This window comes from Thermobia domestica, chromosome 2, assembly GCF_964235325.1.
Source record: "Thermobia domestica chromosome 2, izTheDome1.hap1.1, whole genome shotgun sequence".
Lineage (NCBI taxonomy): Eukaryota > Metazoa > Arthropoda > Insecta > Zygentoma > Lepismatidae > Thermobia > Thermobia domestica.
In genome coordinates, this window is record NC_137455.1 from 104,267,002 (window position 1) to 104,282,574 (window position 15,573).

The 15,573-nt window shown below is 33.5% G+C and overlaps 1 protein-coding gene across 1 annotated transcript; it reads right to left on the reverse strand.

The window, feature by feature from the left end:
- Nucleotides 1-676: 676 nt before the first annotated feature.
- On the reverse strand, nucleotides 677-2,473 carry LOC145679120 (putative glutamate receptor). The gene has a single exon (XM_081749712.1). The coding sequence runs from the start codon at nucleotides 2,471-2,473 to the stop codon at nucleotides 677-679; it is 1,797 nt and encodes a 598-aa protein (XP_081605838.1).
- Between the last annotated feature and the right edge of the window lie 13,100 nt (nucleotides 2,474-15,573).

The following is a 15,573-nucleotide window of genomic DNA, read 5'->3' on the forward strand; positions in this document are numbered from 1 at the left end:
CCGTACATAATTTTCAGTCAGCTACAAATATATTTAATCTGGACCTCGAGGGAATTTTCCATTGTTAGAAGGACAGTAATTCGTTTCAACAATAATGGAGAATTAGTGATTAAATGCAACTATTAATTACAAAGGACCTACAAGAAATATTGGAAGATCAAAGAAATAAGAGAAATGAAGATATTAATATTACAATTTTGACAACATTAATATTTTAAATGGTGTAGTATATTTTTCATATTTGTACAAACGAACTCTATAAACAGTGTACATATTTTTACTTTTTAACTCTTAATATGATACGTTACACATTATTACAAAAAATATTTCATGGAATTTAGAAACCAATGTTATTCAATTTTTTGAATCCACAGAGTACAGGAGAATTACCGATATGAGATGAATGATTCACACGTTGGATTTCACCATAAGTTCTGTTATCTTATTTTGTTGACTTGTTTGAACAGGAGTCTTTAATTGTACCATCTACAAATCTGAACTTTGATCATTTAATTTTCATGACAGTCATAAACTGACGTACTGCTCCAGGATCCCTCGTAAACTGTTAGTGTGTATCACAAAGAACATGAAATAATATTTACCAATTCATCACATCAACACCAGTTTTATTATATAATTACATTATTAAAGCCATATTACTTTGATAATACATATTTTATATGGTGTTTCCTGTTCTCGCTTTTATTCCCAACTCCCCAAGAAAAACGGTAAATGAAATACTTAATCCTATTAACAGAAATACAAATGATCCGCTGAGATATGACTTGGACAATTTCTTAGGCGAATCTTCCCTTAATTTATATGAAAAAGGTAGGAATAACTTCTTCGGCCAATGCAGAAGAAAAATTTCCTTCTCCCACTGCGATGTAAGTCCGGTATTGCTTAGCCACATTAAAACTTGGTTTACTTTCTCAACGATTGGTGATGCACGCTCTAACAGAGCAACTACATGGAATTTCATCACATCTTGTTTCATTAAGTAAAGTTTATCTAATGCACTTGTGGTAAGGAAATCAGCGTTCGAGTAAAATCCCGAGTCGTGCCTCTCTACCAACACAGACAATGTGCCTTCAGTTGCTAGCGTATTAAGTTCTTCAAGGGTTCTCGTAATCCTATATCTGTCTTTAATTGTTTGTACCTTTGAATCTGCAATAGGGTTGAATAACTGAGTCCAACTTGGATCTGAGACTCCCCACTCCTTTCCCGAGTCTACAAATTCCTCCAAGGTGTCAATAGGAGATGTAGTGTATGGTATAGTTAGAAAAGATATTAAATTAGAGTTGTAGGCAGTCATCAGAAGCATACACGTTAAAAGATACCAAATCAACACGTGATTAATAGAAGAATGTTTAGTTTTTGAGATTGACATTCCAACAAGAATGCCAAGAGAAATAAATAACGAGTACATAAAATCATTATACAAGCTCATTGGTTTATAAGGGAAAAATCTGAAATTAGCCTTTGCAAGACAATAAAGTAACGTTGCTCCAAACACAATAAGTGCTATTATAAGTCCCCACATTGATACCTTAAAAGGTAACAATATATTCAATACGTACGATACTGTTTTAGGTTTCTCATTTAGAAATGTCACTGCAACTTGTCCATATGGCACAGTAATAGCAAAGTTATTATATATTTGTTCTATCATGTATAAGCCACCAATGCCAATTTGAGAATTTCCCCTTATAACTTCTCCAAGGTAGCCAGAGGCAGTTTTATTTTCAAATACATAACCAATGTTACCAATATGAACTTTAGGTATCAAACTAAAATTATATTTGCGAGCTACTTCGTTCATTATTCTTACATCTGTGCCATCAAATGAATTTTCAGTAACGAAGGAACTGGGGTGAAGATTAAGCATTATAAGTGACAATGATATACCATTCAAGTTCAGCAATCTGTCAGAAAATATGTTAGATTTCTTTATAAATTGGTGGTCACTAAATATGCCAAGTGGTAGCAAAGATCCTGGATATAAGTAATTTCCAATTGAGTAAAAATACATTTTACTAACAGAAGTTTGCAAGATGAAGACAACGACGCCAGGAGATAATCTCAAAAATCTCTCATCAAAGTCCATAATGTGCTCATCTTTTAGGGCTAGAAACACATAACGTTTGTCTTTGTTTCGTCCAGAGAATATTAAATAATAGTACAGAAATGTCGAAACTTGATGAACAGCAGTCGTGATAATCACAAAGGTATCACAGTTTGTTTCATACAATGACTTGAGCCAATAATCATTTGAAACTCCTTGAGAAAAATTAAAATTTGTCACTAGTGTAATAACTGGAATAAATTCACACTCTGCTAAAGCTTTATCAATTGCTAGATCAATGCTTTGATCATAAATAAAAGTTAGACATGTTTCTTCATTGAAATACTCAGTTACTAATGCTGTAATGACTTCTTTTCTTCCTTCAACTTCATTACAATAATTTTCCATAGTGGTTTCCACGTACAAAATATATAACAATAGTTGAACAAAAATAATGACCCAAGTAAGCATTTTGTTGCTTACGAAAAGTTAGAATAATTTATTTCTCAGGATTTTTAGTGAAGTGTTAAAGTATGACTTTCCATAACACTAATTTTATGCATAATAAAAATAGTTTTATGAATGGTTTATAAACAATATTTATGAATAATGAAGACAGTAGTTGGAGCCTGGAGAAATTACTGGTTCAATCTGAAATAAAATAAGTAATATTTTCAAAATGTATGTTAGGCTAATATTAAGCTTTTAGAAGTGTATCTAAAAATCATTGTAAAACTTTCTTGTTTCAACGTTTCAGTCATACTACTATTTTCAAGAAAAGTAAGGAACAACAGTTTCGTTTGATTTAATATAAATGATAATTTGTCGTTCAAACAAAAATTGATTTCAGATTTCCGTGTTTGTGATTAATGTAGTCGGTAGGGAAAATATTTCATTTTCATATTGAAGTAGGGTTAGGATATTACATATAAACCAAGCCCATAGACCAGCTGCATTTGTGTCATTGGAAACACAATTTCAAGCTGGATAGATTTTTTTAGTATGTTGTTATTACCGTTACTTTTAATACTTATCACTATTAACAATACCAATATTATCAACCAAACATATACTTTACTAACTGAATGAAAACACAAAACGTTAGTGCTTAGATGTCTACCTTATTATTCATATTTTTGGAGCTTTTTGCTGCTTAAGAAGAGTCTAATTTTCCAGAGCAGTTTTGTATAAAAACCTGACAGGTCATTATTAATTTCATATGAACATAAATTTCAGCTATCATAAGTTCTGTTGTCATCCTATTCCTATCATCTGATCGTAAAGCTTTATTACACTAAGGATTTATTCAATATATGCATTACTGACTGGTATAGATACTGGATTATTTTGAAATAGCTCGAAAATTTTGGTGTTCTTTCTCGAAAATCAGAATTTTAGGAAATAATAATAATTTACAAAAATTATTATTATCCTTTCCACTAAGTGCTGATCTTCCATATTTCAACACAGAGAATTCATTATATAGTTCATTTCCATCAAAACTTATTTAAACTTTTATCCCCAATACTATTGAGTCATTAAATGATAACACTGTTGGTGCCACGCAACAGTAAAGTACAGGCGCAACAATGAAAAATTTAAAACTAGCCTTTTGGAACAACAATAATATAACGCATCTGCATAACTAACAACAACTAAGTACATCTCACATCATAAGTTATAAATGACGTAATACTTAATTAATTATAGGTATTTAATATTTAAGCCTTGGGTTTAGACTCATAAAATGTACTTCAAGTCTTGCACTCTTGACAGCACACAGAGATGTGGCATCCCTATATTTCAGATAGAATTTGACGAGAATGGTTGGTAAAATGCAGAAGATAGATAACGAAGACATTAAGAAGCACATATACATCATAAATTGATTAGAAAAATCTACAGCGTGAGCCTGTCATTTTGTACCAATCATTTAACTATTTGAATGTCAGCAAACGGAATCAAAAAACGAAAATATATTAATATATTGCTCAAATTCTAATTTGTAAATTATACATTGTAGCTTTGGAAAATTCAAGATTACTAACGAAACTCTAACTGACCAAAGCAGTATATATATATATATATATATATATATATATATATATATATATATATATATATATATATTAAGATTATATATTTTTGTGTTACGTTTGGTAAAGAGAAAGTGGGCATGTCTTGCATCCAGATTGTATATAAGCTGTCAAAGTTGGATACTTCTCTCATAATGTGTCTGAGGAAGGCTATGTTACATAGCCGAAACTGTGACACAAAAATAAATAATCTTAAAATATATATACTGCTTTGGTCAGCTTTTACTAGTAATCTCAAATTCTAAATTGAATGATGATATTTTCGATTTCCGAAACAGAATAGAAATAATCTATCCAAACAGAACGTAATTTTCAAGGATGAAAAGTGATATTTAAATTCATATTTTTGATTTGCATAGGAAAATAATTTTTCCCCAAATATTTTGTTGCCTAAAATAACACAGTTGCCATTACAATGACATCCAAAATACAACAGGAAAATTTTAATTAATCTACAATGATTAACATACTCCTCAAGAAGCTATCACTTCGAGAAAAGCTAATTTTGATAAAATGAAAATTATGTTTAGATCCTGTATGATTACTAAATTATGAAATATTTAATTCCCGGAATAATTTATAAGTCATCTATTCAAAGCGTAAGTAGTGTATTTTCAACATAATATAGTAATTTTTACGTGACATTCGGAATGTACATAGGAAAGGGATAAAAGTTTATTATAAGCACTTTAATACGACGACAACAACATAATATTGTCTATATAAAAATGTCTTTTTATCATTTTTATAATTTTATTTTACGATAAGTATTCATTAGGCATGAAGAACCTTATCTTCTTAGGTTGATAAATATCATTGTCGCATTTGAAGTTTGGTTCACTTAATTATATTGATATTACTATAGTTCTACTTTGAAAACATTATTTTAATCTAAATTAGATTATTTGCTTTATATATATTTCTTTACATACTTGCACTACAATCTTACAAGTCACATTAATATGATCGTAATAATAAATGAGTCTGTATTATTTTACAATCTTATTTCAGTGATACTCATGATGTAAGTATGAAGCAAAATTCTAGGGAGGGTATTAGGTATTCATTGAGGAATTTGATAATAGCATATTTGTATTTTATGAAACAGTTTTCATATAAGAAAAATACATATTTGAAATCACTATTCCCTAAGGAAGCTGGGACGACCTAAAGTTGGAATAATTGTGAAAGTTCAAAAACACTTTTGTGGAAGACATGTCAAGAGAATAATAGGTGGTGTGTATGATTTTGGGCTAATAGCCACTTGTGCTTAGCAGTTACAGACATCCTTAACCTAATGTTTCTGTGGTGCATTGTATATAGAGTATAGAGATTATACATGTACACGAAAATGTAAGAACGACGTTTCTAGTTCTAAGATAAAAAGGAAAAAGTTAATTCATTAAAGCTATTTATAAACAATGTTATGTCTTCCTTAGTGAAAAACCGATATTTTATAGTTTAAATTGGAATCACATAAACGACTCATTTTGAATATATGAAGATTGATTCATTCAAATGATCAAGTCTACTTGATTCTGAAACCTTCTCAGTGGGTTTGAAAAATGATCTACTTACATACTACGAATCAGAATAAAATTGATTAAGATATGGAGTCTCTCTGCACAATATTAACTATAGGAAATTAAAGTAGATTGACAGTATTGAGTAAGATTGGAAACAAATCCACATATTATGTGTTAATTTTATTGATAAACGTACTTATTATATTATGGGAATTAATATCTGAAATCCTATCCTTCAAATGTTCGTAACAACAAATAATGTTATTGCTTACCTTTCCATTTCAATTTCATACTCTTCTCAAAAACATTTACTTTTTAAAAGTGAACTTATTAAATTATCACTAATACGCTAATGAATAATCAATTTTGCAGGTAAGAATCTGAAGATGCTTTCTGGCCACAAAGATGCATAATTACATTTGTTAGCCATACATATGTAATGTTTTCTTTTGAAAAAATAATAAACAAGATGCAGGAAACTTACAGATGTCGTAATACACAAGTCCATCAAATTGTTCGACAGCTCCGTTGTCAGGAAAAAGGATGCATGTATTATACGAGCAAAACTGCTAACTACTTAGATACGGGAAAAATCGTTCACTTGGAATGATGAGTTTTCAACTATAAATCTATCGATTGTACACAAGCTCTTTTAGTTGACAAAACTTCAAGCATGAAGGGTATGGTTATGTTATTATCATCCAATGGGGTGGAACATTCAATGAATGTCTTTTTCATACACAATAAAAGTTCAATATTCAGAATGTCCGGTTTAAAAGGAAAATAACGAGATGGAATAAGTATAGTATTTTCAACATATACATTTAAAACAAGAAATTAGTGGGAAAAGTTTACAGAAAAGAGCGTGTGAATGGCCCTCTATTTTTTCAAACAATTGATATACTTCACAAATTTTCAAGAGAAGGACTACACGCTATGGACAGCTTTTGTGTCACGACCAACTCAAGATCACATGTCGTTTGTTTTATATTGGCGTATGGTAATGCACACTAAAATATTATTTTCCACGTGATTACTATAGTAGAAAGATCGTATGTATTTGAACATAAAGTAAAATACTTACGTGCTTGCAAGCTGAAGAAAGATTTTTTGGTTTGACATGCTTTGTTAGAAAAGTAGACTTTAATATGTACAATCTTATATCATTAATAACCTATATATCTGTCATGTAAACCCCTGAAGTTAAATAGCATATGACGAATGAACTATGCATGTACGAGATTGAATACTTTTTTCCATAAGCAAACAATTATAGTATAACATTCACTAAAAGAAAAATAAATTCATATTTAAAGTATGCTGTAAATGTGCTAAACACATCACAGAACGTCTGCTAATGGGTTCAATGATTGATATGTACACTAAGTGAGTAAGCTATATTTAAAAAGTTATACCGAAACCAATATGAACTTTCATTGTGTTCTAGTTCAAAAGTTCTTAATATAATGGCAATATATATATATATATATATATATATATATATATATATATATATATATATATATATATATATATATATATACGATCCCATTAATCTATTAAGAACTAAAGAAAACCAAATAAAAGTTTAGTCGAAATAAAACTTCCATTTTTAGTTTTGTCATTTATTCTAGTTTTGTCATTTATTTTAGTCTAGTCATTTATTCAACTGTCTGAGACAATATAAGCTAAAAAAATACTTCATAACTATGAAGAAAGAAAAATTATACTATATAAAGATTGAAAAAGTTGTTTATTTTATAAATTTTGAAAGAAGGAAAGTTATGATGTATTACATAAAACGCGAAATGTTGCTTTCTTAGTTAAAATTGCTATAAAATTCTAAACGACCTCTTTTACGTTAGTTCTTTCTTCCCCTTTTTCCTTTCTTTTTTATTCATATGTCATGTGTCATGCACATTTTATACTGTGATCACAATTCACATTGGTGCTCTATTCAATCAATAAGCTCAAGAATTATAATTGTACCATGTCATATGAAAGACACATGTGACGCCTTGTATCAAAAGCCGCTTTTTTTTAAAAAACTGAAATTGAGTTATATATCGCTTGTTATATGTTTGATCTAAAGGAATTACATGGAAATAGAATTTTGTTTAAAAGTGTAAAATTTCATACTAAAAAAAACTACTTCAAATATTGGACTTTGTACGCGTGTACATGGAGCTTCACTGCACGTTTTGCGATATTACTCGAAATTAAGCGAAATTGATATGGCGGATTATGTTACTAGGTGGCTCACACAATATTACCTACAGATTCAATCTCTAATCCTACTACGTAATTCTCCATACTTTAAACGTAGTATATAACAAAATTTTTCGTTTCCAACATTTCTCACCAACATCAATCATAAGATTAAATAATAAATTTCTGAAACAAACTCAAACTGCCTAACTACCGTCTGCTACATTGACTCAACAAGTGTTTTGTTTCACTATAAAGTCTTTGTATTTAAATTAAGTTCAAAATTTTCGTTTTCTAATTACACTACATAGTTACTTTGTTCTCTGCTATTCACTCACAACACAATACAATATCTATATGAAAAAAATAAAATCTTCAAGTTTTACGTTCTACGGTTATGGCGGCTAGGCTAAAGGAGACGGTGATAATGAGAAATGACAGAAATGGTTGAATGAAGGAAGTGGGAGGAAACGGGAGAACCACGAGAAAACCCATGCACACAGTGTTGGCCCACCCCAACGGTAACTTGGCACGAGCTGGGGTAGAACCAAGGACCCATGCATCAGAGGTGAACGCTCTATCACTAAGCCACCGTGGTCCAACTTTTACATGTTCCCGAGTGCTACATGTCCTAACAATTTCTAATGTTCATAAACTATCAGAAATCTGCTCGTAATCGATAAGTTCATAAATATAAATGAGATAATTTACGTAATTTCGATTGCATTCATAATTACTAGTTTCATCAGAAAATGTTACATGCCATAATTCACAATTACATTTCAATATTTTAAGTTATTTTAGCATAATATATCCTAATCAGTTTTTAAATAACGTATAAGTACAGTAAAACTTCTATAAATATGTCAACAATATGATGGACTTGTATATGTAAAGGGGCCAACAACTGATGAGTCTTTTTTATTAACTATGGAACTATGAAATCCGATATTTCTATAAAGTTTGCTGTATGTTAAATTCGTTTTAAAATTCCTAAGCTAAAACTTGGCTACGATACAACTGAAAACTAATGTACTTAGTAGTAAATAACACCACCAATTTGGCCAAAAATTAGTGTTAATGTTACTTCTGATTATCTACAGGTTTAACTACATATCTTGGAAACTGTGAAAATCAAATTTGACGACTAATGTCAAATACTAAAACCGTCGTGAAATTTTATTTCTCAAAAGCGGATCAAACTAATTACAAGGGTCGTCCAGGGTTGACCGGGACTTTTGTTTCTTCAGAGGAAAGATATAGCACAAGATGCACCAAACTATGTCAAATTTCAAAGTATTCTCCGTGCGCATCGAGGCACAGTTGCCTTCGTTGTGGGAGTTCCCTGATTCCTTTGGCTTAGAAAGAACTTGGTTGTTGTCGAAGCCACTGGAGGACATCGTTCCGCAGTGCTTCATCTGTCGTGAATTTCTTCCCTCCCAGATGGCCTTTAAAGGTTCAAACAAGTGATAATCACTGGGGGCTAAATCTGGACTGTAGAAGGGATGGGGCAGAACTTCCCAGCGCATTTTGGCCAGAGTTGTTGTTGTCACATTGACCGTGTGAGGGCAGGCATTGTCATGGAGAAGAATGACATTTCCAGACAACATCCCATGTCTTTTCTTGCTAATGGACTTTCGTACAACACCACTCAACAATGTGGAGTAATACTGGGCATTAATCATTTGCTCAACTGTGACTGCAGTCGGACGAATGTGTCCATTCGCTTCATTTGTCACCAGCTCCCGTCCTTCGCGAAACCGTTCACACCATTCGTACACTCTTGTCCGTGGCATCGTTTGTTCACCATACTGTGCTTGCAATCTTCTGAAAATCTCAGCTGGTTTCAATTTCTCCTTCACAAAAATTTGATTACACCCCGCTGCTCCACAACCACAGACTCACTGCTTGCCGCCATATTCGCTTCAACTGCTGCGTATGCACCAAATACGTCATGCTGGGCACTACTTACTCCAGAAGGAATACATTACGTCATCTGCAAGTTTCATCATGATCCGGGTATTCATCGATTATTTACGTATGAAAATACCGGTCAACCTTGAACGACCCTTGTATACCATAATTTGTGTAAATGGTATTGATCACCATCTTAAGCGACATAAGTTGTCGTTCAGTAGCCGATGGCTGTTAATTTGGTCAAAGTGAAAACAGAAATTAAGCTGATATTTTATTTGCCAAGGATTGCTACATCGATAAGGAGCAATATAAAATTGAAGGTCATTGATGGTCTGCTGAAGTGAACTAACGTATCTGTTGAGATCCAACAGTTAAATTTGGCCAAGATCACACATTTAAACTAACGTTAATTTTTACTTATCAAAAATTACATAACCGATTTGAAAAATAAAGCATGCGAGTCATTCTTCGCCTAGTTAGGTGATCTACGCAATTTCATAAAGTCGGCCAGCGCCAGTTAAATAAAATTAATTTATGAAAAAAAGATGACGATTTGAAATTTTATTTCCCAGGACAGTTTTCCACTCATTTGGAAAAAAGTAAAAGTATAGTATTTATAAGAAAGATTTTGGGGACTATTTAAGTGTTTTGCGGATAAAGATCAAGTTTGAACAAGATTAAAGCTGGAACTGACGACCACAGTGCAGTCTGTGATGGACATATCGCTGGTCTTACCTGTACCTCGAGGACGATACACAACGACTGGTCTTGAAGACTCTAAGACTAACACGCACTCCTCCGTAAAAATAACATCGTTCCAGTTGCGATGCCTATTCATTTCCGCAAATGCAAGTCGCAGTCGAATGTGATCTTTCGAGAGGACTTCCTTTTTAGTCACATGACGAGTGAAAAGTCCAGGTTCCCTAAGCCGTGTACTAGCAGTGAACCTGGAAGCTGGGAAATTTGCTATTTGCGTCAGCTGTCGAGAGTTCGTGTGAGGTCGTTGCTGTGACCGTCAGTGAGCTGATGGTCTTGCTGTTCTGTTACACGTTTTCTCCCGTAGCCGGGGCATCCAGCAGTTTCTACAGTTTTTCAGTGTATAACAACTATTGTTTACTGACAGGAAAGCTCTAGATTCCTGATTTAATGAGTTTTGTCAAAAATTATTGTGAACAAACATAAATAAATATTTATTGAGCTGAGCGAAGCGAAGCTCTTATGCTCGGGTTAGCCGTTTGGTTGTCCGCGAACTCCTCCTAGACCGTTTGGCCGATCTCAACCAAACTTAGCACGCTGATAGAGTATGTCGTGCTGAGTGACAACATAGGTCGAAATCAAAAATCCGATGTACCATCGAGGAATAATCACCGAAAAACGCTTCCTGATTACGTAGTTTAAGCTCGCTCAGCTCATTTCATTGCAATCGGGTATATCCATTGCATTCCTAGTGTAAATAGTGATTTTTCCCAGATTTTTTGAAAACCAAATAATTTCCTACATAAGAGTGGAAAACGGTTTTATTTGATTGAGTGCTTTAAATATACTAAATGGATGACCCAATACTACACCTACTACTTTGTTCTAAAATGACTGATCAAGTACGAGTATAAACCTACACTGTAAGAGGAGATATAAAATCAATTTGAGCAATTGACATAAATCTGAACTTATATTAAAAATAGTTACCTGCTCATTATCATTCTTTGGTTTTACACAGGAGAAAAAGAGGTCTTAAAACAAGAAAATAAATTACTTCCACCACACTCATCAAACTGGCACCAACGAAAAACCCAAATACGCCTCCGACTGAAACTGAAAAATAAAACGAAGTTTACATACTTTACATACATGCATTAAGTTTTTAAGATAATAATCTTTTAACATTTAATCCCATTAGTCGGGATTAGGACCACATCTTACTGAACTCAAAAGTCACTCAAATGCATAAATACCAAAATTGAGAAGTTTATTATTTATAAAAATTGTATTTTAACAGATGCAAATTTGTCATTATTTATCTGATTTGTGAGAACCTTCAGTACGATAAGAAAATATTCATACGTAACAAATGTTAAAAGTACTATAAATTTTAAATATTGCATTTGAAAGTAATAGTTAGACATGTTCGAATTAATCTAATCCAGGGGTTTTCAAACTGTGCGAGGCGCCTTCATGCGGTGGTGCCGAAGGTTGTCAGGGGAGGCGCGAGGACTTTAAAAAAACACCCTATAAAGGAACATATGTATAATGCAACAATCATTCTTCTTTAGTAATACATAGTGGACTAAGCCTTTGTATCACATCTGTTCTACATACGATCAGGGATGACGCTTTCACCTTTGGCTTAAACGTGTATAATGCTTGTTAGATGGCCACTAACGATCTTCTACTTTATCTCTGTAGAATAGTACGTCTTCTTAAATGTCTTTGGAATTTCTTGCGACGCATGCTAGCTGAATTTTTCTTTCTCTTCATTTTCTGTTACTATTTGTGGGACTATCCTTAAGATTTAGTCTTTTCTAAAATACTACTACCATTCACGAATAGTCTTATTTGTTTTCTTTTCATTAATCAAAGCCATTTTTCAGATGTTTCAGTTCGACTTGATTCTTCCTTCTTTCGCTGCCCTTGCAGCTTATCTTTGCTTTTTGTACTTTGCTTCTCTGAGAAGAAAGATACATCAAGATTTATTTTAACAGTGAATAGTGAGACAGTAGCTGCAAGTGTTTTATGTACAGACATTTTGTTTTAATTACATTAAGTATAATAGGGCGTCTCAATGGATAAGTTTATAATGAATACGGGTAAGAAACGTGAATTGGATAATGCACAACTTAGTGGCTCAGAGAATGAGTTGATTGAGTTGATTTTGAATTTAACGTCCCTTTCAGCAGCTAGGTTACACGAGACGGGACCTACTGATTAATGTGGAATCCGAACCACATGAGCTACCGACGGGAATCGAACCTAGGTCTCCCATGCCAAAGGAGCGTACTCAACCGCTTAGCCACGAAGGAGCTCTTAGTGGCTCAGAGAAATCAAAACAGATGATGAACATCATTCGGACTTCGGTTTCATCAGTACTGGTGTTAGTAATGAAGAAAGGCCTCAGTACGCAATTTGTTTGAAAGTGTTGGCTGCAGATACCATACTACCAAATAAGTTGAAGCGACATTTAGAAACTGTGCACCCAATTTATAAGGTAAGGACCGAGAATACTTTCGCCGTAAAGCAACTGAAGTGAAACGAAATAAAAATGCATTTTCTCAGCAAATGTATGTGCCCGGAAAATCCTTTGTAGCATCGTACAAAGTAGCATATCGTGTGGCACAATGCAAGAAATTCCGCATTATAGCTGAGGAATTGATTTTGCCGGCAGCAATTGATATGGTCTCGATTATGGTTGGTGAATCTGCTGCTAAGCAACTGAAAAGTGTACCTTTGTCCGACAGCACAATCAGTCTTCGAATAAGTGACCTTGTCGATGATGTAAATGAACAATTTATCCAGGAACTAAGGGGGAAGGAATTTGTGATTCAAATCGATGACGTAACTGGTAGTAACAGCTATGTGAACTTGATCTGCTATGCGAGATTCATAGTCGAAAATCATAAATTCTGGGAAAATTGTTTGTTTGTGAGAATATCTCACTTCGAACAACACCAAAGGAGTTGTTCAAAATTGAGGACAAGTTCATGGAAGGAAACAAACTGGCCTAGAGAAAATGTATAGGAATATCCACAGATGGTGCTCGCTCCATGTCAGGACGTTATCAAGGATTACAAGCTCTCATAAGTAACAAAGCCCCTAATGCGTTCTGGACTCACTGCATTATACACAGGGAATTCATTGTTTCCAAGAATCTCAGTCAGGACGTTATCAAGGATTAAAAGCTCTCATAGATAAGAAAGCCCCTAATGCGTTCTGGACTCACTGCGTAATACACAGGGAATCCCTTGCTTCAAGGAATCTCAGTCAGGACGTTATCAAGGATTACAACCTCTCATAGATAAGAAAGCCCCTAATGCGTTCTGGACTCACTGCATTTTATACAGGGAATCCCTTGCTTCAAAGAATCTCAGTCAGGATGTTATCAAGGATTAGAAGCTCTCATAGGTAAGAAAGGCCCTAATGCGTTCTGGACTCACTGCATTATACACATTGAATCTCTTGCTTCCAAGAACCGACATACTGTCATTAGTAATAGAAGTTATGAACTACGTCAAAAATCGCCCCAGAAAAGCCAGATTTTTTCAAAAATATATGCTGATATCTGAGCTGAGCATACTTCTCTACTGTAATATTGCAACTCACGTTGGTTGTCCCCCTAAAATGAATTTTTTTGTGTGTTTTTGAACTGAAACAGGTTCTGTACTCGTATCTTGTGCCTGAAAATCATCCCCGTGCTGAAAATTTCCATCGATTCTGCCTTTCTTCCGAAGTTGGCAAACCTTTATGGTAGGTTTGAGAAACTAAATATTTTGAATGTGTCTTTACAAGGGAATGGTACACACATTTTGCAGTAGTCAAACAAGGTATCACACTTCAAAAATTAGTTGCTGCTTTGGCGAGGAGCATTGAAGACGGGAACATTAGTTACTACTTTCCTACACTAACATAAGAAAGTTATTAGAAGGGTCCGGGGACCAGCTAAATGAAGAAATCAAATTAATGCTTGAGGAACACTTAACTTCATGTCCAATTCGAGAAGTACGTTGCAAAGGACACACTGCACAACTGGGTCGTGAATCCATTCAACGCAGAGAATCCACCAAATTTCGCCACCCGAGAAGAGGAACAGCTTACTGATCTTTCTTCAGACAGCACATTGAAGACCAAGTTTTTCTCTGTCTCGTTGCCTGAATTTTGCAGCTCAGTGAAGAATTAGTATTCGGAATTAAGTGAGAAGGCCTTGCGAATGTTCTTTTGTTTGCAACTTCCTATCTCTGCGAAATCAGAGTTTTAGCCGTTGCGGAGATCAAATCCAATAATAGGTTAAAAACTAATCTCCAGAAAAAGATGCGTCTTGTCATTTCAAAATATGTGCCAAGATTTAATAAATTGTGTGACTCAAAACAAGCTCATACATCCCATTGACTTTGCTCAAGGCTTAAATGTGTCGGTTTTTATTATTTAAATTCCCTCTCTACTCGTATTTTTCAATTTTAACGTAAATATCTGACTTACCACAATTTATTTAATACCGGCTAATAACATTAAAAAGTATAGTCAGAGTGTACAATGTAGATCACCTGTGTTAATGAGACATTTTCGTTAGTGATTAATAAATGAAACATAGTTTTTCATAGTGATAGTCTTTCTTTTAGGGGCACATGTATTTATTTTGTTGACATTTCATTTCCGAGAAAGGAGACAGGTTTAGAGTTTGGTGGTTGAGGTAGCCTCAACTGCAAAAAAGTTTGAAAGACCCTGATCTAATCTATCTAAATCTATATTATATTTAGTTGTTCTTATTAGGGTAGATGGAAAAGATACGTTTTCTTCTAGAGTCTGTACGTAGTATTCGTTCAGTTCAGTTAAGTGTCTTGTAACGGCGGCATGCTTATTGCGTTGCTTATGTTGCAGATCATGAGGCCGCGTTAGTGTTTGTGTTGGTATAATGTATAGTCCATTGAAGAAACAATAAAGGTTTAATTGTTTACAGATATTTGAATAAGTGAAAGCTTTTATCCGAATAAATTATACCCAAGATGTGTTACCCTCATCCAAACAAATCATTTTCTTTAAACCATAATCAACG

Excerpts from the sequence above, each read along its gene's own strand:
- LOC145679120 (XM_081749712.1), bottom strand. The coding sequence starts at position 2,473 with ATGGAAAATTATTGTAATGAAGTTGAAGGAAGAAAAGAAGTCATTACA.